We start from the raw sequence: 22,705 nt of genomic DNA on the forward strand, positions 1-22,705 counted from the left end.
CCGACCCGCCTTGGGATAGCAGCCAGTTGCTGTTCTTTCCTGTCTTTTCTCTGGGTTTTCATTTCTAATCTCCATCAATTGCTGCTGCTGCTGCTACTGCTAAGTCGTTTCAGTCGTGTCCCGACTCTGTGCGACCCCATAGATGGCAGCCCACCAGGCTCCCCCGCCCCTAGGATTCTCCAGGCAAGATTACTGGAGTGGGTTGCCATTTCTTTCTCCAATGCATGAAAGAGAAAAGTGAAAGTGAAGTCGCCCAGTCGTGTCCGACTCTTAGTGACCCCATGGACTGCAGCCCACCAGGCTCCTCTGTCCATGGGATTTTCCAGGCAAGAGTATTGGAGTGGGATGCCATTGAATCTGCACTAATTTACTACCTGAATTTAATCAAAGCTTTGAGCTAAACAGGACTTCCCTGGTGGCTCAGACAGTAAAGAATCTGCCTGCAATGCAGGAGACTCAGGTTTGATCCCTGGATCTAGAAGATCCCTGAAGAAAGGAATGGCAACCCACTCGAGTATCCTCACCTGGAGAATTCCATGGACAGAGGAGCCTGGCGGGCTACAGTCCCTGAGGTTTCGAAGAGTAGGACTCAGTGACTAACACTTACACTGTTTGAACTAAACAAACTTTATGTTCCGGGTGAACCTCTAGGTCAGTTTTTCAATATACTTTTTATTTGGAGAATAATTACCTTACAATTTGCAATGGTTTCATGCAAGCTGTCACTAGTTCACTTCTCACACATTTTGTGCAGCTAGGGTGTTTTTCCTCTGGAAAGGTGCTTCTCACGTGTCAGAGAACACTCAATACATCCACATCATCAGGCCCCGCTGCTGCACCTTGCGGAGTAGAAACGCGGCCTGGCTCGCTCTCAGCCTTGAAGCCCGGGAGCGGGAAGCCCGGGGTCCACCCCCACCCCACCCTCCAGGATGGCTCTATGGCCCTGTGGTCAAGCACCCGCGCCCCTGCCTTCTGGAGCCCTAGCCGTTGAGGCATCAGCAATGCCCAGGAGCTCGGGCCGCCTCAGAGGCGCTGCAGCCCCGATCTTCGCAGCCTCAGCCTCGCACCCCGCCACCCCCGACGCCTCGTGCGCCGCCCGTGCCGGGCCTCTGCCCCGCTGCGCCGCATCTGAGCTGCAGCCTCTCGCTTTCTTCACGCCTTTGCTCAGAAGTCAGCCTTGCTGGGCTCCCAAGGGCCCTCCTCCCACACGTCCGCCTGTTCTCATCCCACCTCCCGGCTGTTTCAGGGGCGCGGTCCCTCGCCCCAGGCCCCCCTTCCAGCTGGACTGCGGCGTGCCACGTGGGCAGGGCGGGGCTTCCGGGAAGGTCGCGGCCCCAGCACCGCCCACCCCGTCGGGAGGACCTTCCTCTGTAGCAGCCCCGTGGGCGCCCCCCGCCCCCAGCCGCGTCCACAGCAGCACGTCCAGCTCGCCATGGCCAGCATCTCCCCAGCGTCGGTGGCACTCACTCGAAACCCATCTGGGAAGGAAAGGCCGGATCAGTTGCTTCAGAAATCACGGAAACAGACGTGCCAAGCTGGGGAGGGCATCATGGGGGCAGCGGGGGGAGGCCAGGAGCTCCCACAGGCCTGGAGGCCACTGGCGTTTCTGTCTACACTGTGGGCTCCGTGGTGCAGTCCACACCGCTCACCTGCGTTCAGGTGGGTGGAGGCCTGGAGGGCTTCTGGCTGACACGGGAATTAGCATAGAGCCCTCCAGTCCTCTGCGGCAGGAAGGTCACCAGGGCTCCAGCCCCGCATCACAGCCTCTTGCCATTTTTAAGGAGGGTCAGTTCAGTCGCTCAGTCGTGTCCGACTCTTTGCCACCCCGTGAATCGCAGCACGCCAGGCCTCCCTGTCCATCACCAACTCGCGGAGTTCACTCACTCAGGAGGGCGTGATTCCTGCCCTGGCCACACGGGGCCGTCCTTGGACCAGCCTGGGGGCCTCAGGGGTAGTGAGGGCGTGGCCTCCTCAGCACCTCTACGGCAGCGGCGGCCGCGTTTCGCGGAGGAGACTGGGGAGGCCCAGGGGCAGGCTGCCTCTGCCCACCCTGGGCAGGGGGCGTCCCTGTGGGCCTGCAGGCTATCATTCACACCTCTGCACCTCCAAGGGTCTCCCCTAAAAATGTTTTAAAATCATGAAATAACGGGTGCAAAAAGATCTGCCAGATGACTCGCCGGGCGCCGGGTGTCCACCCACACCCGTGGAGGCAGACACCTAACAGGCCCTGGTGTCTGCGTCCTGGTTGCGGGAGGGGCAGGGCAGCCTGACTTCAACATCATTAACCCCCAGGGGCTGTCTCTGCACCCACCGTTCAAGGGGAAAGCTGGGGTGAGCTCACAGTGAGTTCACCAGGCCTCTAACAGCAGACAGCTGCCCCTGGCCAGCAGCAGTGAGCGGATGGCACAGGCAGCTCGGGTCAGCGGGTGGCCACAGAGCAGCCTCACCTCATGTTCTTCCAGGGACAGCCTGCCTCTGCGTCTCCCCAGGGCCCAGGCCTGGCCAGCTCTGCCCATAACCCACCGCCCAGCACACAGCCACCTGGCCACCGGCCAGGCTGAATCAGTGTGCCCTGTGCCTGACCCCCACCCTGGCTGCTCCTCTGCGTTCCTGTCCCTGCGGGTGGCACGGAGCCTTCAGCTGGCAGGGTGGGGGGCATGGTCCTCCACAGGCCCCCCGGCCTTGTGCCCTGTTGAGCCCGCTCCAGCCCCTGGACCCGAGACACTTCGAGCTCTGGGCTGTGGAGCCCATCTCCCTCTGTGGCTCCTGATGCTGGAGCGGCGGGGGCTGCTTGCAGCCTGGATCCCACAGCGGGCAGCCTGGACCTGCCCCCAGACACATCCTGGGGCTTCTCTCCAGGGGCGAGGTTGTGCCCAGGAGAAATCTGAGAGATGGCCCCTCCTGGGCGACCCCCCTAACCAGCCTCCACGGCCCCTCCTGGGGAAGCAGACCCTCCGCCTCAAACCCCGGGTCCCTCCAAGCCTGGGGGCCAGATCTGTGCTGTGGGGTCAGGGCTGCACGTCTGACTCAGGGAGGACGTGGGCTGACTCAGAGCAGCTCTGAAACCGATGGAGGTTTCTGCTCTGACGCTGCTTCCTGAAACCCTGCAGGGGCCCCGGGGCGTGTGAGTGTATACGGGGAAGGGGGGACAGTGAGTCAGTTGTTGGGGGCGGGGTGGGGAGGGAGTACCCTGGATGCTGGAGCAGGAAGGTGCAAGTGCCAGGACACAGGACAGATAGGACACAGCCCCTTGCCCCCAACCTCGGCATCTCAGGACTCCCTGGCCCCCACCCTGATGGCCCCACCCAGGGCCAGGGCCCCACATACACTGGGGGGAGCCCGTCCTGGCACTGCTCTGACCCCCAAAACCTCCAGAGCAAGGAGGGGTGACTGGCCATGTCGGGTGACCACTGTGAGGTCCCCACAGGCACCCTTCAGGGAGCACAACCTCCCGCGAGCTGTTTCCACGGGGCCCCCGGGACAGCAGGTTGGCTGACTCGAGACGCTGCCCCCACCCCACCGCCCTCAGCACACAACTGCCTGCAGATGCTCCACGTTCACAGTGACGCTAGGACGCTCAGGGGCTCCAGGGAACCAGACCCATCTTCATGTCCAAACTGGTCTTCTTGGTGGGGAGGAGGAGGGGGGGTGGGGGGCAGCAGGGGAACCTCAGGCCACATCGGCTGGGCACCCGGGATGTGCAGTCAGGAGGGGCCAGGCTTCTGCTTGTGGACACGCTGGCTCGGGTCCTCCTCGGTTGCTCCACGTCTGATGGACAGTGCGTTGCCACACCCAGAAACACCCAGTCTAGGGGATTTCCAAGTGGGCTCGAGGTCGGAGTCTGGTGGACAGGGGAGGGGGCCCTTCTGGCCCCGGGTGCCCCCTCCCTGGGGCTGGTCCCCCTGTCGCGTGAGCGCTCTGACCCGCTGGTCCTTTAGTTTCACCGGGTGCTCCAGCCTGGCCACCTTCATCTGCAGAACCTGCAGGAACACACACCCGAGGGACGCCTGTCCACACTCCTGCGGCGGGCAGCTTCAGCCCCAGGCTGAGTGTCTAGCCAGCCCCCTTAAAGGCCACACCGTCAGCAATCAGACCAAAGGCCCTCAAGCAGGCCACTCTGGGCAGAAACGTGGGTCCCTGAAATGAGCCTGAGACCCCAGGTGATAGAGGACAGGCCAGGAGAGGGAGGGGCTGCCTGAGACCCAAGGAGCCTCCTGGCCGGTTCCCTTTGCAGCCCTGCCCAGCGGCTCAGCCGGGCCAGGCCAGGTCCTCAGAGCAAGCCTGCCGAGGGGACAGCCTCACGTGCAGGGGTCACTCCTGAAGGGAAACGGCCGAGAACACGTCCCCGGGCAGACAGACGGTCAAGGACCGCCCGCCCAGCGCTCCTGCTCAGCTGTCTTCACGCACAGCCACTGCCCCCCAGCCTCCCCCAAGCAAGGCCAGGGCGCAAACTCCCCTCCTGGAAGGAGAGCGCCCGCCACACCCCAACATTGAGTGAACAGATCTGGAAGTTCGTCTGCCCCCGAACGCGTGTCCAGAGGACAGAGGGCTCCCGCTGGCTGAGGCAGGGGGCCAGCGTCTCAGGAGACCGACCCTCCGAGGGCCCTGAGCTCCAGCATGCCATGGCTGGCCGCACTGCCCCTCGGCGGTGAGCATGAAGGGTAGGGGCGTCCCGAGGCTGGACGCTGCCTTGTTTCAGCTGATGCTGCAGGCTCGGACCCCGGCACGGTCGCCCCCCCGCCACCCTCGTCAGCCCTGGGATGCTGCCCCTCCACGCCCCCCGCCCCCGCATCTGTTCTATCTGACGTCAGTGACAGTCACGGAAGCGGAACTCAACTGTGTCACCCAGACAGCAGGTGAGCTGTCTTGCCCTCTGGGTTTCAAGAATCAAACGCGGTTGGTCCTTGATCAATCTGGTGGCGGGGGGAGCCGCAAGCCCCTCCCCGTCGGGTCTGCAGCGCAGACCACAGCGCCTTGGTGCCCGTCTAGTGAACACCGCCGTGCGGTTCAAACCCTGCTGTTCTGCGGCCCACGGTGGCCGTGCCTCCGTGTCAGCATACGGCCCAGACCGGGCAGGGAATGAGGGCGGCAAGGGGCCTTGCTGAGACAGGGCTTCCTCCCTGCCATCCAGCAGATGCAAACCACAGGATGACGCCACCTTCCTGCTTCCTCAAAAAAGCTGCATCAAGACTCGCAGAGCCAGCAGGAAGCGCTTTGTCATCACCATTTCTACAGCTCCTCCGACACCGAGGCTGAGTGGCCTGCACGCCCCACCCCCCACTGTCCCAGGTCCAAACATACAGCCTGGACGCCCAGCCAGAGCACGCAGGCATTGCTGAAAGAGCACGCAGGGGTTGCTGAACGGCAGTGACACCCAGGCACCTCCTGAACCCGGGAGTGCTGGAGACCCTGAGCGAGAGGGGGAACAGGCTCGCCCAGAACAAGGCGAGCGCCCCAGAACCAGGCTTGCGTCTCAGGGAGCTACCTTCTGCTCCCTGACTGGGCCCCAGGGCCCTCGAGCCTGCTGTCCAGTATGTCTGGGTGGCAAGGCCTGTGAGTCTGCAGCCCCTGACTCGTGGTCTCTGGTGTCTGATGACAGGCAAGGCTGGTTGGTCAGTCCCCGAGGGGTGGTGGCCCACTGTACTTTCCCCTCTGCTTCTGGGTATCTCTGGGATACACTCACGGGCTCCCCCGGTCAGGGGCCCCGCCTGGCTGCCCCTGCCTCGCCGCATGCTGGGCCAAGCTACTTGGAGGGCGCCCAGGCCTGCACCTTGACGGTCTCCCGCAGGACTGCCAGCACCCGCTCCTTCTCCTCCAGCAGCCGCTGCGGCAGCCCAGGGTCCAGGTGCTGCCAGGGCTCCCCGGCTGGAAAACAGAAAGGCAGGCACGGGCCTTTAGCGGGCGGGCAGGCGGGCCAGTGAGGGCGGTGCAGAGGGTTCAACCCAGAGCCCACCCTCTGCATGCACAGTGGCCCATCTTCTCCGGAGCCCTCCGACTCCAATGGGTCTCTGCCCCAGAGTGCACTGAGAGGCTCAGCAGGCCTGCGAGACCACCGGACACGTCAGCTCCGGCCTCCAGCTCGGGTAGGGGCTGTGCGTTGTGGCCATGTCGGGCCTGAGCTGGTCCGCAGGTGCAGCCGCCACACCTCTGAACGGCTTCCTCATTCAGAGACGCGACCCCTGAGCCTGACCCCTGAGCCTGAATGACAGCCACTTGGCGCCTGTGGGCAGGGCCCCTGCGGGGGTGACGGGAGCGGGGCTCCCTCTGAGCAAGGCGCACCCCTCCCCCTGGGTGCCACCCCCGCGGGGGGCAGGGTGGTCTGCCGGGCACAGGCCCCCACACGGGGCGGGGGTGGGGGGGCGGTCTGGACACCCCCAGCCTGTGCAGGGGAGGCGAGCCCCACCCACCAGCGTCACCACTGGAGCGTCCTGCTTCCTGCAAGGGGCTCCAGCGTTGTGCCGTGAGACCCCCGGAAGAGGCTGACTCCGTCCTTGTCCGCAGGCCTGCCGGCATCTCCCTGTCACAGATGGGCAGGGGGACGGGCTCGCTGGAGGAGGGGGCACGGTCTGGACCCAAGCGCTTCTGAAAAGGGATGCAGGCCAGTTGGGCACGGGGACACGGGGCTTCGCCCCCACTTACTTCCTGGTTTTACTCTCATCGGCAGGCAACGAGCCCGTGTCCCAACACAGCAGAGGCCATGGCCACGTGATGGTACCCACGTGTCCAGCCATGCCGGGCGGGTCCTCGAGGCCTCCACCTTGTCCCTCACTGCACACAGGATGGGCTCGATGGCCCCAGGGGTGTTGACGATCACCTTTCGGATCTCTTCCTGAGACACTGAGACCCAGCTTGTGGAAGACTTTCCTGCAGAGGCAGCAGGTGCAGCCCTGAGACCAGAGGCCAGGTGGGGACGCCCACCTCGTGCAGAGCGGCTGGACTGGGGTGCCTTCCGGCCCCCACACCCACAGAGGCCTGGGGCCATCTCATTCCCGGTCGCCACCCGGGGCTCACGGGGCACAGAGTGCTGTGCCTTCAGGCCAGCTGAGTCCCCGGCCCGCCGCCACCTCCCTAGGCAGCGCTCATCCTCCTGAGGCGCCTCGGCTCACCTCCCAAGCGCTCAGAGCCTGACTTCTCACAGGTCTGCCTGCAGCTGCCACCTCTCCAGGCTTTGGGGGTGGGGGCAGCCGCCCACCCCACCTCCAACTCCCCCAGTCTCTCTCCCCTCCGAGTAAGTCCCACCAGAACCTGCCAGGCCTCAAGCCGGCTAAGGCACTGTGCCCTCGGGCAGTGTCCTCCAAGGGCCCTTGGTGGCTCCGCATGCCCTCCCCACTGTAGCCTCGCAAAGACCCAGGTGGCTGCCCTCAGGCTGCTCCCTGTCACTTCCTGTGCTCCTGCCTCAGTGTCCTCACGTGACTTGTCACAACTGATGCTGGCCCCATCTCCTCACTTATCCGTCTTCCCTCTGACTCGCTGGGCCTGAGCAGCCTGTCACCCAGACTTTTTGGCGGGTGAGTGCATGAGAGGCGAGGTGAGTGAGCAGGATAATGCCCTGCAGAGTGTGTCTCACGGTGACTGTTGCTGGCCTCTTGGTGGGGAGCCCCCAGGAGCCTCAAGTGGAACTGGACAGAGTATCAGGGAAGCCCACGGCAGGGACACAGCCTGAGAACCTGTCCCCAGGGTGGGGGCCGCCCATGCAGGCCCGCCTTGGGGAGCGAGGAGTGGGCCCAGCAGGGAAGGAGGGGCGGAAAGCCCCGCTGAGCCCTGCCTGTTGAGAACGCTCCAGTTGCTGCGCTTCTGGCCGGTGTTGCAGGTGGGGACGTACTTGTGCAGGTCCACGAGCCGGGGGCCAAAGAGCTTCACGACCTCCGCCAGCATCACTGGGGCGGGGCGGGCAGGGGTGTGGGGCGAGCCGAGGGGCCCCGGATATTTGCATATTCGTCCCCCAGGGCCTCCACACGGAGGAGGATAGAGAGGGGTCCCGGGGGGCCCCCGCAGGGTGTGGGCGCCCCGGCGGGAGGACCGTGAGGGCCAGCGGGCTCCAAGGAGCTGCTAGGGGACCCCCGGGGCAGGCGGGGGCGGGGCGTGAGGAACTCCTGCCCCCCTCCCCCCGCCCCACCTTGCCGCCCCACTCCTCCTCCCAGGGCCATCGAGGCAGCGGCTCTCCCGCCCCTCCCCGGGGGCCTTGACGCCCCGGCTTCGCAGGGAGCCCAGGTGCGGGGACCTTGCCCGGGCCGCGGCCTTCGCCTGGCCGTCCCGCCAACCAGGCCCCGGGGCTCCCGCTGGCCGAGGAGGACGAGCGCTGGGCTCTCGGCCTGGACGCCCGGGCAGGCCCCCCGGCCCCTCACCGCCGTCGCTAAAGTCCCGGGCCAGGTGGCGCTTGCGGCGGCTGGGCGGCAGCGCGTCCAGCCAGGCGTAGAGACGGTGGAGGGCGCCGGGCGGCAGCGGCGGCGGGGCCGGGGGGCGCGGCCTGGCAGCGTCCAGCATGGCGGCGGCCGGCGCGGCCAGCTGTTAGGCCGTTGCCGGGCGACGGCGCCGGAAGCGCCTGTGGGACCGGAATTCCGGGAGGGGCCGGAAGGGCCGGGACCGGAAGGGCGGGGCGCAGGTGAGGGCGCGGGCCCGCTGGGTGCCCGCCGGAGGCTCGGGGTCGGGGCGGAAAGCCAGACCCGACGCGGTGAGGTTGGGGGGTCCCCGAGACGGTGAAGGGCCGGCGGGCCCGGCGCGCTGCCGTCCAGGCATCGACAGTAGACTTCTGCTTTAACAAGCGTTGAACTCTTCCGTCTTATAAATTAAATTCCACATTGTTTCGCATGCAACACTTTACGCTGATCTAGTAAAAACTTTCCGTCATTTAAAACTTGATCAATAATTTAATCGTAAAATAGAAACTTTTTATTAAATTTTTGAGCCCTGCTGAAGGTGCACCTGAGGTTTTCAGGGACCCAGATAAGACACCAGTGGCCGTCTGAAGACACACGTGGTTGAGGAGGGGCTGGCCTCCCCCAACCTCCTTCCCCAGGTCAGGACAGCAGCTGATGGCCCAGCTGGGAGTCCTGGGCCCAGCCAGGGAGTGCCGGGTCCAGAGGCCCTAGGCTGTGACCTTGAGACACCAAAGAGTGATCTTGGCCCTTAGGAGCTGGCTCTTCTCTTAGGACAGTTCAGAGAGGACTCAGGCCCTGATGGGGTGGAGGGCCTGGGGCCAGGCGGCTGCATCTGCTGCTGCTGTTGCTGCTGGCGAGGTCACAAGACCACATGCAACATCCAGACAGGTGCACAGATGCCCCTGAGGGTGCTTTGAGCTTGGGCCCCATCACCTCCTCTGGACAGGGGGTTTCAGAGCAACCTTCGGGTCAGCAGCTCCCTTGGGGAAGGAAAAAAACCGATAGTAAAGACCATCTACTACAAAGAGCACAACTGAATCTAACTTCCTTTTACTTTTCTTAAAATTTGGATCCTCATTTCATCCAAAAACATGACTCTGCTCAGAGTGGCAACAGCCCTGGATATTAACAGCTGATGCTTTATCAAGAAGTCTATTCTCTATCCAGAAGCAGTAGACTTCCGTACTTACACCAGCGCAGAAAAAGACGTTAGCAGCCGGAAGAAGCAGTAAGCACTGAGAAGTCCTCTGACAGAGTACAGAGCAGAGGTTACGGCCTCTTGTGGGGAAGCAAGCGAGCTCTGCCCCACCCAGTGGGCACTGATCTGGCAGTGAGGGCCTCACCTGAGTGGGTCCAGGCTGGGCCCCTCTCGCTCCAGGCTTGATGGGTGGCATCGGGGGAGCACAGGTCGGCTTGATGACCTGGGAGGACGGAGACACAGCTGATGGCTGGCAGTGCCCGGGCGCTGTCTGCCCAGCACTTCTAGGAAGTTCCCTGGGTGCTGTGCTCGGCCCCGGACTGGCCTGCAGGCTTCTCTGAGCTGCTCGGCCCCGGACTGGCCTGCAGGCTTCTCTGAGCTGCGCTCTCTCTACAGAAAATTGCCTTCAACACGGTCCCTGCCCTGGCTGGTACCACCTTTGAATGAAACCCAAGCGTGGCAGGGCGCCCATTCCTGGGCCTGTCGGGTCATCTCACCACCCTGCCCCCTTCCCTCAACTCCCCGCCTCACCCCACCCCAACACTACCCAGGAAAAGCTCTTAAATTGCCAAAATATGGGTCTTTGGAAGGTCTAAAACCAAGGATTCTCCACTAAAACATGCGTTTGTTTGCATTTCAGCTTTCCAGGTGCAACCTTGTCTGGGGTGGGGAAGGAAGGTCTGTAGCAGGAGCCCTGCTCAGCCCAGGCCAGGGTGGGGTGTGGCCCAGCACCCGGAGGGCCCTGCTAAGGGGCTGGGGGCTGAGGGATGGGGGCGGCCTGCACTTTCTTCTCCAGCACAGTTCCCTGGCTGCCTTCACTTCTTGGGCTGGAAATCTGTCTGCCCAACTCCCCCGTCCCTGTTTGGCCTGTCAAAACCCCTCCTAAAACTTTATTTAAAGACTTTTTCTTGTAATTTTACTGTAACTCTAAAATTAACTCAACGTGAAAAGTTAAAAAGAAAAGAGAAATATTCAGTCTTCATTGAATAGACACTGCAGTAACGGTTGTCCCAGGCGAGATCCACCAACAGAGGCCCCGTGGGTTGGCCTGAGGAGGAACCGGGCTGGTGTCTCTCCAAACACCTCCAAGCTTTAACCACAAAGGGAGGAGGGCTCTAACAGTGACACCACTGCAACCGGTGATGAGCTCACACCACCGGGGACGGACAGGCTGACACGGGCCCACAGGATGCCTGGTGGCAAAGCCCCGCCCCAGGAGGGCAGAGAAAGCCTGGTCTTCTGGGCCTCACCATCTGTCAGAGCAGGGGAGCCCCCGCCTGCGGGGAGGTGAGTGTGTCCAGGGGTGTGTAGGACCCTCAGCAGTGCTCCCAGCAATGGAGGCGACCCACCAGAGCCAGACCTCACAGTGGGTAGAAGGGCCTCCCACACGCGCCCCAAGGCAGGGGGCCTGCTGGGGCACCAGTGACTCAAGTTTGGGAGAGACCTTTCCCAAACCGTGGAAGCCTCGAAAGAAGGGAGGCGGGGCCCACAGCGCCCCTGAGCTGCTCCCCCACGGCCCTCTCACCTGCTTTGGCTTCAGCACCGGAAGGGGTTTGGCAGGAGGAGCGGGTCTGAGCTGCTGGGAATGGGGAGGACTGGTCAGAACCCCCAGGCCTCCTGGGTGCTGTTTATGTCCTCGCTGGACTGCCAGACTGGGCGCCTGGCCCACCAAGTGCAGCCACAGACCCTCCTCCCCCAGGGCCCGTGCTGTGCCCCCTCCCTGCTCACCTGGCCCGGGGCCTGCGGTGGGTACACAGGAAGCGGGGACGGCGGGCTGGCCTTGGCGGCTGGAGGCTGAAGGGAGCCTGGAGGCTGAAGGGAGCAGGCGTGAGCCTGGGTCTCCCAGGGCAACCATCCCCAGAGGGGCCTGGCTCAGAGCTGCCCCCTACCCGCTGAGGACCCAGGGTTCTGGCCCCTCCCCCGGCCCTGGGGTCACACGGAGGTCTGGCAGCAGCACAGGCCTCTGGGCCTCCAGACCATCCTGGGATGGACGCTGCAGAGACTGAGCCTCAGGCTCGATTCCGCTCCCCGCTGAGGCGGCTCCTCAGACCCCTCGTCCTAGAGCCTTGGTTTCACCTCTAAACGGGGGTCACAGGGGCCACTCTGAGCCTCGTGAACCTGAGATCTGGGGGTGGCCTGGAGTCTGTCGGGATGGCTGGCGCTTACAGCAGGGGGTGGGCGCTTAGGGGTCACCGAGGAAGCTGTGGGCTTGTGGGGCTGGGAGTAAAGGGCCAGCTCTGGGGAGCCCCCGGGGGGAGCCTGAGCCCCGCCTTTTGCAGGCTTGCTGAGCCCTTCGTGGAACAAAGGGTTGGAGAGCCCCATGGCCGTCTTGGGTGCCACATTCCTAGGAGAAATAAGATGGGTCAGTGTGTCCTGGTCTCAGGATTCAGCCCAGGGAATTGAGGCTCCTGTGCGTGGGGACCCTGGCCTGGCCCCAGACCCCTCAGCTGCAGCTGCCCTGCGGGGTGTGCGGGCCACAGCTGCGCAGGGAGAGCTCTGGGGTCAGGCCAGGCCCGGGGCAGGGAGGCTTGGAGGCCACTGGCAGGCGTGTCCTGCCGCAGCCAGGGGTGAGGTCCCCACACGGCGGGCTCAGAGGGCAGTGTCACCCCCGGGCAGTGCGCCGGTGTGGCCTTCTCTGAGTTTCCTCGTCACCAACCTGTCCACACAGCCCAACCTGCTCCTGCAGCAGAAGGCAGGGGCCCAGGGCGGGGCCGCCACCATGGGGTCCCCTCTCCCCCCAACAGCGCCAGCAGGCGACTGGCCCTGCACACGCTGACGTCCTCTGAGCCCTGAGTACAGCTCCCCCACCTCCTTCGGACTGGGCTCCGGGCCTTGCGGTAGATGAGCACGCCCGCCAGGATCAGCGCCAGTACCACCAGGGCACCCACGCCCACCAGCACATGCGTTCGGAGGCTCCCAGGGGCTGTGGGGGCACAGAAGGCCAGGTGTTACCAGGGCCGGACTTGGCTCAAGGCACAGGGACCAGGAGAGCCTGCCAGCAGCTCAGCCCTGGCCAGGCCAGCCCGGAGCTGAGGAGGGACAAGGGGACCACCTCCTTGGCGAAGCCAACAGCCAGAACCCTGGCCACGCTACCCAAAGCCCAGGCCCTGAGGCTCCGAGACCTGGTGCGTGACACCGGCGCTCCGGGCTCCTGGGATGCCAGTCGGGGGCTTGGTGGCGGGTGGCCTGGTTGGTGGGCAGCCCTTGGTTGAGGGCTTGGTGGCAGGCGGCCTGGTCGGTGGGCGGCCCTCAGGTGGGGGCTTGGTGGGCGGCCCTCGGTCGGGGACTTAGTGAGTGGCCCTCGGTCGGGGGCTTGGTGGGCGGCCCTCGGGTGGGGGCTTGGTGGCGGGCGGCCCTCGGTCGGGGACTTAGTGAGTGGCCCTCGGTCAGGGGCTTGGTGGGCGGCCCTTGGTCCGGGGCTTGGTGGCGGGTGGCCCTCGGTTGGGGACTTAGTGAGTGGCCCTCGGTCGGGGGCTTGGTGGGCGGCCCTCGGGTGGGGGCTTGGTGGGCGGCCCTCGGTCGGGGGCTTGGTGGGTGGCCCTCGGGTGGGGGCTTGGTGGCGGGTGGCCCTTGGCCCTAGTGACGCGGGTGTGGCCGGGCCAGGCCCCGGGGGCCGCAGCGCTGTGCACACCTTGTGTTCAGTGGGAGACAGTGGGGCTGGGAGGCCGGGCCCCGGGCCCAGGCGGGTTGAGGACCAGCTAGGAGCGGCCTGCGCCACCTGCAGCTGTCCTTCTGGGACAGGCCTCCCCTCTCAGGGTGGGCGCCCTGGACCCGTGCGCTCAGGCTGCAAGGCCACACTCTCCACAGGCCCCTCACGGTTCAGGGCACACGGCCTCCTCTCAGCCCTGCCCAGGTGGTCTGAGGAAAGGCAGGACCCCCGCCCGGACCCCGTCAGGCCTGGGAGCGTGTGAAGAGGCGCGGGCCCGCCCAGCCTACCTGCGCGCGCGTCGGCCAGCGGCTCTGCGCAGTGGGGCGGGGCCCAGCCCGGGCGGCAGTGGCACTGACCCTTGTGGTTGCACTCCTGGGGGACAGCCGGGTGTCAGGGCCTCGGGACGCCCGACAGAGGACGGGCGGGCTGTCTAGGACCACCGCCACCAAGGCTTCACCACAGGTGCCGACAGCCGCAGCCCTCCCAGACACTGCAGGGCTTGCTGAGCAAAGCAGGCATCGCCACAGGGAGCAGGGCGGCGTGGCGGTGAGCTTTCCTCCCCAGGAGGGGACACAAGAGGGCACAGCCCCGGGGCCCTGGCCTTCCCAGTGTCAGAGCTCAGAACCAGATGCTTCACACCTGACCATCCTGCCCACGTGTCCACCGGCTCTGACACCTGGGACATCCCCGACAGTCCCCGCCTCGGGAGGTCCCAACAGCTCCCAACATCCCCAGGGTGCCAGCCTTGGCCCTCTGTCTGCCTCGGGGCGGGGGGTCCAAGCATGGCCGGCACATCTCTCAAGCCCAGAGGGCTGGTGGCGGGCTGTGCCCTGGGCCCACGTACCCCGTGGCTGTTGCACTGGGCGGAGCAGTTCCTGGATCTGTACACGTGGAGGCCCTGGCAGAAGCCGTCCCAGCAAACCTGGAGAACAGCGGGGGTCTCCTGAGGTGGCCAGTCTAAACTCCTGCTTGAAGCACCCAGTCTCCACCATCAGCCACCATGGGCGGGCAGGCCACAGCCCCCACCCTCCCAACGGCCCGCCTGCACGTCATCTGCTGGCCAACGTCAGCTGTGGGGAAGGACTGCGCCCAGCCAGCCGTCAGCGGCCACCAGGGCCGGAGGACCCCCCGCCCCGCGCCCACCCCCAGGGCTCGCAGACTGTCTTCAAACCCGTTCACTGACGGGGGGCTTCTCCCACAGCCGCCACGGCCCTGCTGTGGGGCCTGCAAGCTCGCCCGGAGCCCAGCAGCCTGACCGGGAGGCGTGTCCGGCCCACCTGCTGCTCCCCGCACTTGGTGCCCTTGGGCACCAGCTCATACGCCGTGCTGCCGTCCTGGACGATAACCCGGCAAACGCCTGAGGAGATGGTGAGCGTGCAGTATTCACGTTCCGGGGCCTTCTGCCCCCCCTCACAGAAGAGAGTGCCACACTTGTTGACCCTGGGGACAGAGGGACGAGCACGGGGCTGCTCTGCGGGGCTGCCTGCTCCAGGCTCAGCGCGCCAGGAGCTCCGAGGCCCCAGGCGGCCACAGGCATCCACACCTCAGCCCCAGGGGCCCGCCCTCCTACAAGGGCAGCGCGCTCGGGCTGAGGGTCCCGCAGGGCAGGGCAGGGCGGCCCCCCCACCCCTGCCATCCGAGAGGCCCCAACTCAGCCTCAGACTCCTTTGTGCAGAGGACCTTCTTGTGGCCCCGGGGAGGGGGACATCCCAGGCCCTGGCCCCAGGGGAGTTGGGCCACGAGGGACGCTCACCTGCCGAATGGCAGGGGGACCCCAGCCCCGCAGCCTTTGGAGATGCTGTAGAGGAAGCAAGTTTCCACCGCCACCCGAGAGCCTGCAGGCAGGAGCGGGTCAGTCCTCCGGCTTGGGACCTGCTGCCACCCTCGCCTCCCTGACGGTCCCGCGGCTGTGCCCGCCTCACCTGGCCCCCACAAGTCCTGGCAGCGCCGGGCCAGCGTCGGGCAGGCCCCGTTGTAGCAGTAGCCCCCTGGGCAGGGCGTGCCGTTCTCCCGGAAGGCGTCCTCAGGGCACGTGGGCTGCTGGCCGTCACAGTGCTCGCCAAGGTCACACTGGTCCTTCGCGGGGCGGCACAGCTCTCCGGCCGGCTTCACCTGGTTCCAGGGGACCAAGATCAGCATGGGAACGGGAGGCCCCCAGCACGCACGCCTGCCCTGAGCCCGGGCCCCAGGCTCACCCTGCACTCGTGGCAGCAGGTGCCGTGGGCGCACTCGGCCCCCTCAGCCAGCAGGCAGGTGCTGGCATTGCAGCAGCGGTTCTGACAGTCCTGGGGAGGGGGCGACAGCGAAGGTCCAAGTGGGCCGCACACCGGGCCCCCCGCCCCCGCCGTGGGAGGACTGGTCACTCCCACCCAGCAGCCCTGCCGGTCGTTTCGGGAGGTGTGGCCGGGTGTGCAGGGCACCCAGGGGTGAGGCACAGACGCCCAGCCTGCAGATGGGGACTTGTCCCACGAGCCCAGACAGCGGAGGGTGGCGGTGCTCAGCTCTGTACCTCGGGACGGCCACAGTCACACTGCTCCCCGCGCTCCAGGAACCCATTTCCGCACACGGGGCCGCCCACCAGCCGGTCAAGGTCCGGGGCGTCCAACAGGCAGGCCGTGCGGGGCTTCTCCACGAACGTCTGCAGGTCGGCCTGGCTGCACTGACTGAACTTCCTGGGGTACTGGGAGCTGGGGGCGGAGCGGGGGAGGGCTTCCAGTTATCAGGAGGGTCCCTGGGGTACCGGGAGCTGGGGGCGGAACGGGGGAGGGCTTCCAGTTATCAGGAGGGTCCCTGGAGTACTGGGAGCTGGGGGCAGAGGCAGGGAAGGCTTCCAGTTATCAGGAGGGTCCCTGGGGTACCGGGAGCTGGGGGCGGAGGCAGGGAGGGCTTCCAGTTATCAGGAGGGTCCCTGGGGTACCGGGAGCTGGGGTCATCCCTGTTATCAGGAGGGTGGGTGGAGCCAGCTCTGCGCGCTGACACCACCCCCAGCCTGGGGCCCTGGGCCAGGCTGGACTGCCGAGCCTCACCCGATGCTGGCCGCCATCACGCAGCCGCCGCCCTCCCGCGGCACGGGGCAGTAACAGCCGGCGACGTTCTCGTCGTGGTCCATGCCCAGGTTGTGGCCCATCTCGTGGGCCATGGTGCTCGCCACACCGATGGGGTTCTGGTTGTGGTCCTGCAGGGGGGCCGTGCTGGCTGGGGCTGCTCCCAGGGCTGATGTCCCACCTCAGTGCCCGCTCCTCCCCCACTGTCCGCCCCAGGGAGGCTGAGAGGCTTGGCGGTGCTCCCGCCAGCATGGCTTCTTCAGATAGTAGATACACGGTAATATTATTACAAATAACAGTAACAGCGTCAGTGCCGTCCCAGCGGCCAGGGCACAGCAGGGGCGGAGCGGGGGACCTGAGTGCCCTGCCCCCTTTCACGTGCTCTGCGTCAGGCCCAGGCCTCACGGCCGCCCCCGCCCCCCACGGCCGGCTACAGCCTCTGCCCAGCGAGCCCTGCAGACCCCGCACCTGGTTCACAGCCCCGGAGCTCGAGGAGCACATGGTGGACACCTTGGCCAGTCCCACGGTGGTCCCGGTGAAGTCGACCCCGCTGGAAGCAGAGCAGCGTCCGCTGGAGAGCGGCGCCCCGGAGCCCGCGCCCCAAGCCCCTCACCCCAGGGGCGGCGTGGCCCCCGCCCCCCAGCTGGCTCACGTGATGAGCTGCACGTTGTCGTGCGCCTGCCGGCCCACCAGCTCTCGAGTCCGCCAGGCCAGGAAGTTGTCCAGTGTGGCGTCGGGCTGGGAGCTGATCTGAATCTTGTCCCCACCATTCCACATCTCCAGGCCCACGAGCACCACGCGGAAATTGAGCTCCTGATAGAGCTGCCAGAGGACAGGGAACCGCGAGGGGCAGGCTCAGCGGTGAGGCTGGCGGAGGGCCTGAGGCCCCGCGGTGTTCACTGTGATGCGAGGGGTCTCCAGGGCTGGGGCGGGGTCCCGGCTCCCCACTCCCCCGGCGGATGGCTCTACCTGCAGCCCGGCCGCCACCACGGCCGCCCCAACCCTCCTGTCCAGCGGGGTTTCTGTCAGGCTGGCCCTGAGCTGCCCAGGGGTCCCAGCGGCCCCTGCTGGAAGCCCCCAGAGTGGAAATAGCGCCCACCTTGTCCACGTGGTTGACCACCTCCAGCACCCGCTGACGTACGGCCTCTCTGCTCCCAAACCGCTGGAACTGGAGGATGGCAGACCCTCACGGGCAGCCTGGGGCTCCGCACCCACCCCACCCCCACATCCCCCCTGCACCCCCCACCCGGCATCCCCCCTGCGCCCCGCGCCCCCGCACCCACCCCGCATCCCCCCTGCGCCCTGCCCCGGCCCCAGGTACCTCCTTGCTGTCCGTGACCACGAATAGCTCCACGTAGCGGGTCTCTCTGGGTTCTGACCACTTTTGGGAAGCGATGACAAGAATCCAGTCAGCCACCAGCCACAGCCCTCCGGTCCTCAGCCAGTCTCCACACGCTGACCCTCTCCCGGGCCCTGGAGCTGGCGCCCCGCCCCGGCTAGCGCTGGGGGAGCCGTCGGGGGTGGGGGCTCTGCTGCTGTGGGGCGGAGCCAGGCGCAGGCCCACCCCTCCCCGCTGAGCAGCCAGCAGTCTGGGGGCGCTCGGGCCCAAGCAGAGCGGCAAGAGGCGTCGGGCCTCCACTCACCCGGGGTCTGAAGGCTGCAGACACCCGCGGACCCAGGATGCTCTCCAGGCTGCTGTCATTGACGCCGCAGGTGCCAGCCTCCTGCTGCAGGTGCTGCGCCAGGTACAGGGCGTGCGGCCCTTCCTCCCCGGCCTCTGCCAGGGGCTCGATCAGGCGGACAGCAGGGCCCGCCTGGAAGAAGCCCCTGGGGCAGAGACGAGCGTGACCCTGAGTCTGTGGCCCCAGGGACCCCACTGCCGCACCCGGCTGACCCCTTCCTCCTGGCCCCCGCTCACTCTGGAGGGTGAGGGGCGTCTGGCCCGCAGCACCCACCTGAGGCCGGCACAGGTGCTTAGGCTGGCGGCCGAGTGCGGGTGCCCCTCCACGTGGCCCTGGTAGAAGCAGTGGTCCTGCGGGAGGAGGGTATGAGGACCCTACTCCCAAGCCCGGCTCCCCACGCCCGGCTCCCGCGCCCGCTGCTGGCCCGAGGCAGGAGCACTGGGGCCCTACCTGTCTCTGCAGCTGCTCTGTCACCTGGGAGCCATTGGCTGCTGTGTAGGTCTCCACGTAGCCCGAGCCCACCAGGTCCCTGGAAAAGAGCCACCGTGGTGCCCTGGCCACCCCTGGTACAGAGAGGTGCGGGGCAGAAGGATGGGCGCTTACCTGTTCTTCCGAAGGTGCAGGGTGAAGGTGTGCCCTCGGGCCCCTAGGACATAGCTCACACTCTCTGGGTACAGGCCCTGGACAGGGGGCAGGGAGGGGTCCAGGGTGAGGCCCTGCCCGGCCGTGCCCACCTCAAACCTGGAGGGGCAAGGGGGCTTGGGCTGTACCCAGGAGTGGGGCAGGTGGGCAGCTGCACCCAGAGCTGGACCTCAGGCCGCGGGGAGAGGACAACGCCCCTCCCAGGCCACGAGGGGGAGGGGGACCCCGGCCCCGACATGGGACAAGGGGGCCGGGCTGCCCTCCCTGCTCCAGGGGACCCGCTCCTGCAAGGCCTTGCCCCTTCCAGCCCCCCCCCAGGCTGCAGCTGACCCTGGGACCTTGTGTGCGGAGCCTGCAGAGGGGGCTAGGGGCCCAGGGCGGTGGGCGGCGCCTCCCGGGACAGGGAGGGTCAGGGCTGTCTCCACCCGCACATGCAAACAAGCAGGCGAATACCCAGTCAGGAATGCCCCCAGGCAGCTCCGGGGAATCCCAGCCCGGCCCCAACACCCGGGAAAGGTGTTAGCGAGTCAACCCTGGGAGTGAAACCGGGGCGGGGCCCTGGCCCGCGGGCTCCAAAAAGGAAGACGGGGCTGCGCCAGCCGGGGCCACCCGAGGCAGCCCTGCCTCCAGGGTGAGCAGGACGGAAGAAGGTGAGGCCTGAGGGCAGGGGGCAGGCTGTTCCGGCGGAGGTGAGCTCCCAGGAGTCTGCCCAAAGGCCTGGAAGCCCCCTGGCCCTCAGCCCCCTTACTACGATCGGGGCACACAGGGAGCTATCACCCTGCTCAGAGTCGGAAATGGGCTCTGAGGGCCCAGGTTGGGGCGGGTGGGGGGACCCCCTGGGCCAGCATCCCGCTGAGACTTACCAGGTGGGAGGGCAGAGCCCGCCGAGCGCGGGGTGCAGGCAGGCGCCGGGGCCTCACCACCTCGTACTGCTCCACATGGGGCAGGGCGGCCCTGGGGGCAACCTCTGTGGGAGAGGGGGATCAGCAGTGCACAGCACACCCGCCCGCCCCGGGAGCCCCTTCCCAGGCTGCCGTGCGCGGCCCCTTCTCTGGGGGAATTACCACAGACCCCGAGGTCTGGCTCCCCAGCCGGAGTTGGGGCCCTGCCTTAGACCACAGGACCCCCACCTGGGCGGTGCCCACAGACGCTGCCCAGCGCCAGCCCATCTCGGAGCTCACCAGCTGCCACCTGGAGCCCAGGGTGGCCTAGATACCGCCCCCCTCAGGGGCCAGGGCGCACACAGGCCCTGGGGGGTGGGGGAAACCGGGTCTGCCCGCTCATCTCCATAATCACTCAGCTGCGTCTAAAGGCGGAGTGAGAGCCTCTTCCGCAGCGTTCACCCCGCCTGGAGCTCGAAGCTGCCCCGTCCCCGACCAGACAGCCCAGACCCCAGCTGACCACCGGCCTCACCCCCGAGATTCTTCCTCTTGCCAGTGTTAGTGGTCGTGCCCCCATTAGACTGTCTGGCAAAGCTCCAGGACAGAGAGGCCGAGGGGAGGGCGCCTGCCTAGGAAGTGCCCTCACCCCAGAACCCCAGGAGGCTCTTGGGAGCCAGGGTGGGGGTAAAGGCCAGCAGCACGGCCAGTCCCCCGAGAAAGTCAGGTCCCCATGTGGCTGGGCAACTCCGTGGGGTGTCCCCGACCCCCCAGCTCCAGGCCACCGCTCCCCATCCTCCCTTCCTCGCCAGGCTGGGGGTCCCAGCAAAGGTGGGCAATCACCCCCAGGCCCTGGAATGGAGCGGGGGCAGCCAGCCCTTCACTCTGAACTTCCCTGCAAGGCCCTCCTCCAGCGCAGGAAACGCCCAGCTGACCATTTACCCACACAGTTCCCTTTTGCAGGTTCCCTGCGTCCACCGCCCGTGTCTCCCCGCTGACTGGCTGACTCCCCGAGACGAGCCCAGAGTCCCGCGCGGGGAGCCGCGAGCCAGGCGGCGGTGCAGGCAGCGCGGGCCCCGCTCTCACTCACCCTGCAGCCCCAGCGCAGCGAACAGCAGGAGCCCGAGGCCGCGCATGGCGGGGGTCTGGCGGGCGTGGGGTGCGCGCTGGCCTTCGGGGGCGCAGGGATCCGGGGTCCGGGAAGGGCGGTGAGAGCAGGTACCGCCACGGCTGCGCCTGCACTGAGGTTCGTCTTGCGCTCAAGTCAGGTTCCTTCCCGCGCGCCCCACCCACGGCGACCAGCCCCCGGGCCGCGGCCAATCAGCGCCTCGGGTACCGGGAGGGGCGGGGCCCCCACCGCCTCCCAGGTCTCCCGCTAGTCCCCCGAGGCTCCCAGTCGGGTACTATAGCCAGTGCTCAGCACAGGGAAGTTTGCTAAATGTGAGCAGAATTAACCAGGGGCAGGTACTGCGTCCCCCAGGCGGGTGAGGGACAGGCCAGGCTGCCGGGGGCCTGCTGGGATGGTGGAGTTAACTAACTGGGAAGGGCTGTGTGTGTGTGTGTGGGGGGGGGATCTCTTGGGGGGGCATCCCTCCAGCTTCCTGGGAACAGAAAGCCCCAGCGGCCCCTGGGCAGCCCTGTCCCCAGGCCCTGAGGCCTCGCTGGGGAGCCTGGTGCAGGGCGCACCCAGGGGCGGCCGCTTCACTCGGGGCAGAGACCCTGCGCTGTGGAGAGGGTGCATGCGAGGCTGCCTGCCCGGTGGGCAGCCCAGGAGCAGGCCACTGTGCCAGTGCCCTGCACAGCGGCTGGATGCAGCCTGCCCACTGGCGGCTCTCCTGGTTTCTGCCAGTCCTGCCCTCCGGTCCTGCAGGGTGGGGCTGCCCCTCTTTGGCCTGGTACCCAGGGACCCAGGCTTCCTGCAGCCAAGCCGTCCACTGGCACCCACATCTCCTTCTTGACCGGCTCCCTGACATGGTCAGACATCGGGGCATATCAGGGCCTCAGGTGAGATGGTGTGGTGCTCATGAGTGGTTCCAGACCAGAGGTCAAAGTTCACCGGGCCATCATTTCCCCGGAAGTGAATGGCAGGAAAAGAAATACAGGGCAGGGCGGGCTCACACACACTCTGGGGTGCCCTGGCCGCAGGTGACAGTGGGGGGCAGAGGTGGCTTCTGTCCCTGAGCTCACATCACCAAACGACGCGTGTGAGACGCCCAGACTATCTGCCGACTGTACTTCTCTTCCCTGGAGTTGCGTGTTACCTGATAGCAGAAGTTCAAAGGCAGCCTGACCCTATTTGGGCAAAAACACCAGCTGCTGGGACTGCACGGCCTCCCACAGAGCTGCCCGGAGCACAACAGGCAGCTCAGCAACAGGGGAGCCACCGCCAGCCAGGAAGCCCCCCTGCCACCCCTCGACATGGGCCAGAGCCCCTCCCACCACAGAGGACCCGGCCACCAAGCCCACCACCGCCCCCCGCACCACCTGCCCCAGAGGCGTCTCAGGAGAGCCCAGTGCTGAGCCCAGGACAGGGATGAGGGCCTCAGGGCCAGGTGGGAGGCCAGCAGGTGCCCGCAGGCAGACCCTGTGCTGCAGAAGCCCCACAGGACCCGGACTGGCAGACAAGCCTCCTTGCTCCAGGTCACGCCTACACACAGCTCAGAAGAGGAAGCTCGAGTCCAGCCCCGTTCGGAGGGTGCCCTCTGCTGGGCACAGCCAGGCCGAGCACTGCCCCACTCCCGTCCCTGGGGGAACCTGGGCATCCATCCTCTGCCAGGGGCCCCTGGAACAGGTGGTCAGAACGGGATTTTGAAAATGAGACACACGGAATTCTGCAGGAAGGGGCAGCAGGAAGATGCTCACCACCGGACACACCCAGGACACTGGGCTGGGTGGGGCCTCCCCTCAGGCGGCAGCCCCAGGCTGCTCTTGCACCCTCTTGGCTGCAGGCTGGTGACTCACCCACACCCAGGCGGCTCCAGCTGCGGACCAGGGGCTGTGCTGCCCCCTGCTGCCCGGAGCCAGCCCCAGCCTGAAGGACCAGTGTGGACACCACTCCGGGTCTCGCCCGGCCCAGCACCTTGGTGACCATCCTAAAGCTGCTCTAAGGCCATGTGTTTTCACTTTGCTTTATATGAAGCCAAAAAATTCTTCCAAGTGACTCTGCTCCATCTGGAGGAGGACGGCAGAGACCACGACAGCCCTGCCCCGTGCCTGCCCAAACCAACAGACGCT

The 22,705-nt window shown here is 66.4% G+C and overlaps 2 protein-coding genes across 39 annotated transcripts; both read right to left on the reverse strand.

Annotated features, from left to right (window-relative positions):
* Window positions 1-652: 652 nt before the first annotated feature.
* Window positions 653-8,502, reverse strand: LOC109553222 (sperm flagellar protein 1-like). Of its 16 annotated transcripts, XR_011564363.1 has the most exons (7): window positions 7,766-8,452; window positions 6,640-6,864; window positions 6,408-6,517; window positions 5,771-5,865; window positions 1,650-3,980; window positions 1,468-1,478; window positions 653-839 (listed from the first exon to the last, which is right to left on the reverse strand). XR_011564363.1 is itself a non-coding variant. In XM_070781176.1 (6 exons), the coding sequence occupies exons 1-5, from the start codon at window positions 8,482-8,484 to the stop codon at window positions 3,968-3,970; spliced, it is 582 nt and encodes a 193-aa protein (XP_070637277.1). In that variant the 5' UTR covers window positions 8,485-8,502; the 3' UTR covers window positions 653-3,807; window positions 3,924-3,967. The 16 variants fall into 16 exon arrangements, 11 of the variants coding, with proteins under 11 accessions (XP_070637277.1, XP_019808763.1, XP_070637275.1 ...); XR_011564362.1 differs by having other exon boundaries at window positions 653-1,478; XR_011564361.1 differs by having other exon boundaries at window positions 1,468-3,980.
* A 364-nt stretch (window positions 8,503-8,866) lies between these two features.
* ADAM8 (ADAM metallopeptidase domain 8) lies at window positions 8,867-21,880 on the reverse strand. Of its 23 annotated transcripts, none has more exons than XM_070781179.1 (24): window positions 20,562-21,879; window positions 19,457-19,560; window positions 18,555-18,631; window positions 18,402-18,480; window positions 18,225-18,301; window positions 17,913-18,096; window positions 17,591-17,650; window positions 17,369-17,437; window positions 16,922-17,091; window positions 16,738-16,819; window positions 16,252-16,400; window positions 15,735-15,912; window positions 15,421-15,510; window positions 15,148-15,337; window positions 14,979-15,060; window positions 14,503-14,665; window positions 14,070-14,147; window positions 13,513-13,597; window positions 12,385-12,499; window positions 11,695-11,920; window positions 11,305-11,388; window positions 11,102-11,155; window positions 9,722-9,799; window positions 8,867-9,358 (listed from the first exon to the last, which is right to left on the reverse strand). In XM_070781179.1, the coding sequence occupies exons 1-24, from the start codon at window positions 20,605-20,607 to the stop codon at window positions 9,308-9,310; spliced, it is 2,571 nt and encodes an 856-aa protein (XP_070637280.1). In that variant the 5' UTR covers window positions 20,608-21,879; the 3' UTR covers window positions 8,867-9,307. The 23 variants fall into 23 exon arrangements, 13 of the variants coding, with proteins under 13 accessions (XP_070637280.1, XP_070637281.1, XP_070637283.1 ...); XM_070781180.1 differs by having other exon boundaries at window positions 11,102-11,152; window positions 20,562-21,878; XM_070781182.1 differs by having other exon boundaries at window positions 11,102-11,152; window positions 11,743-11,920; window positions 20,562-21,877.
* Window positions 21,881-22,705: the final 825 nt, after the last annotated feature.

The sequence above is a fragment of the Bos indicus genome, chromosome 26, assembly GCF_029378745.1.
Source record: "Bos indicus isolate NIAB-ARS_2022 breed Sahiwal x Tharparkar chromosome 26, NIAB-ARS_B.indTharparkar_mat_pri_1.0, whole genome shotgun sequence".
In the NCBI taxonomy this organism is placed as follows: Eukaryota; Metazoa; Chordata; class Mammalia; order Artiodactyla; family Bovidae; genus Bos; species Bos indicus.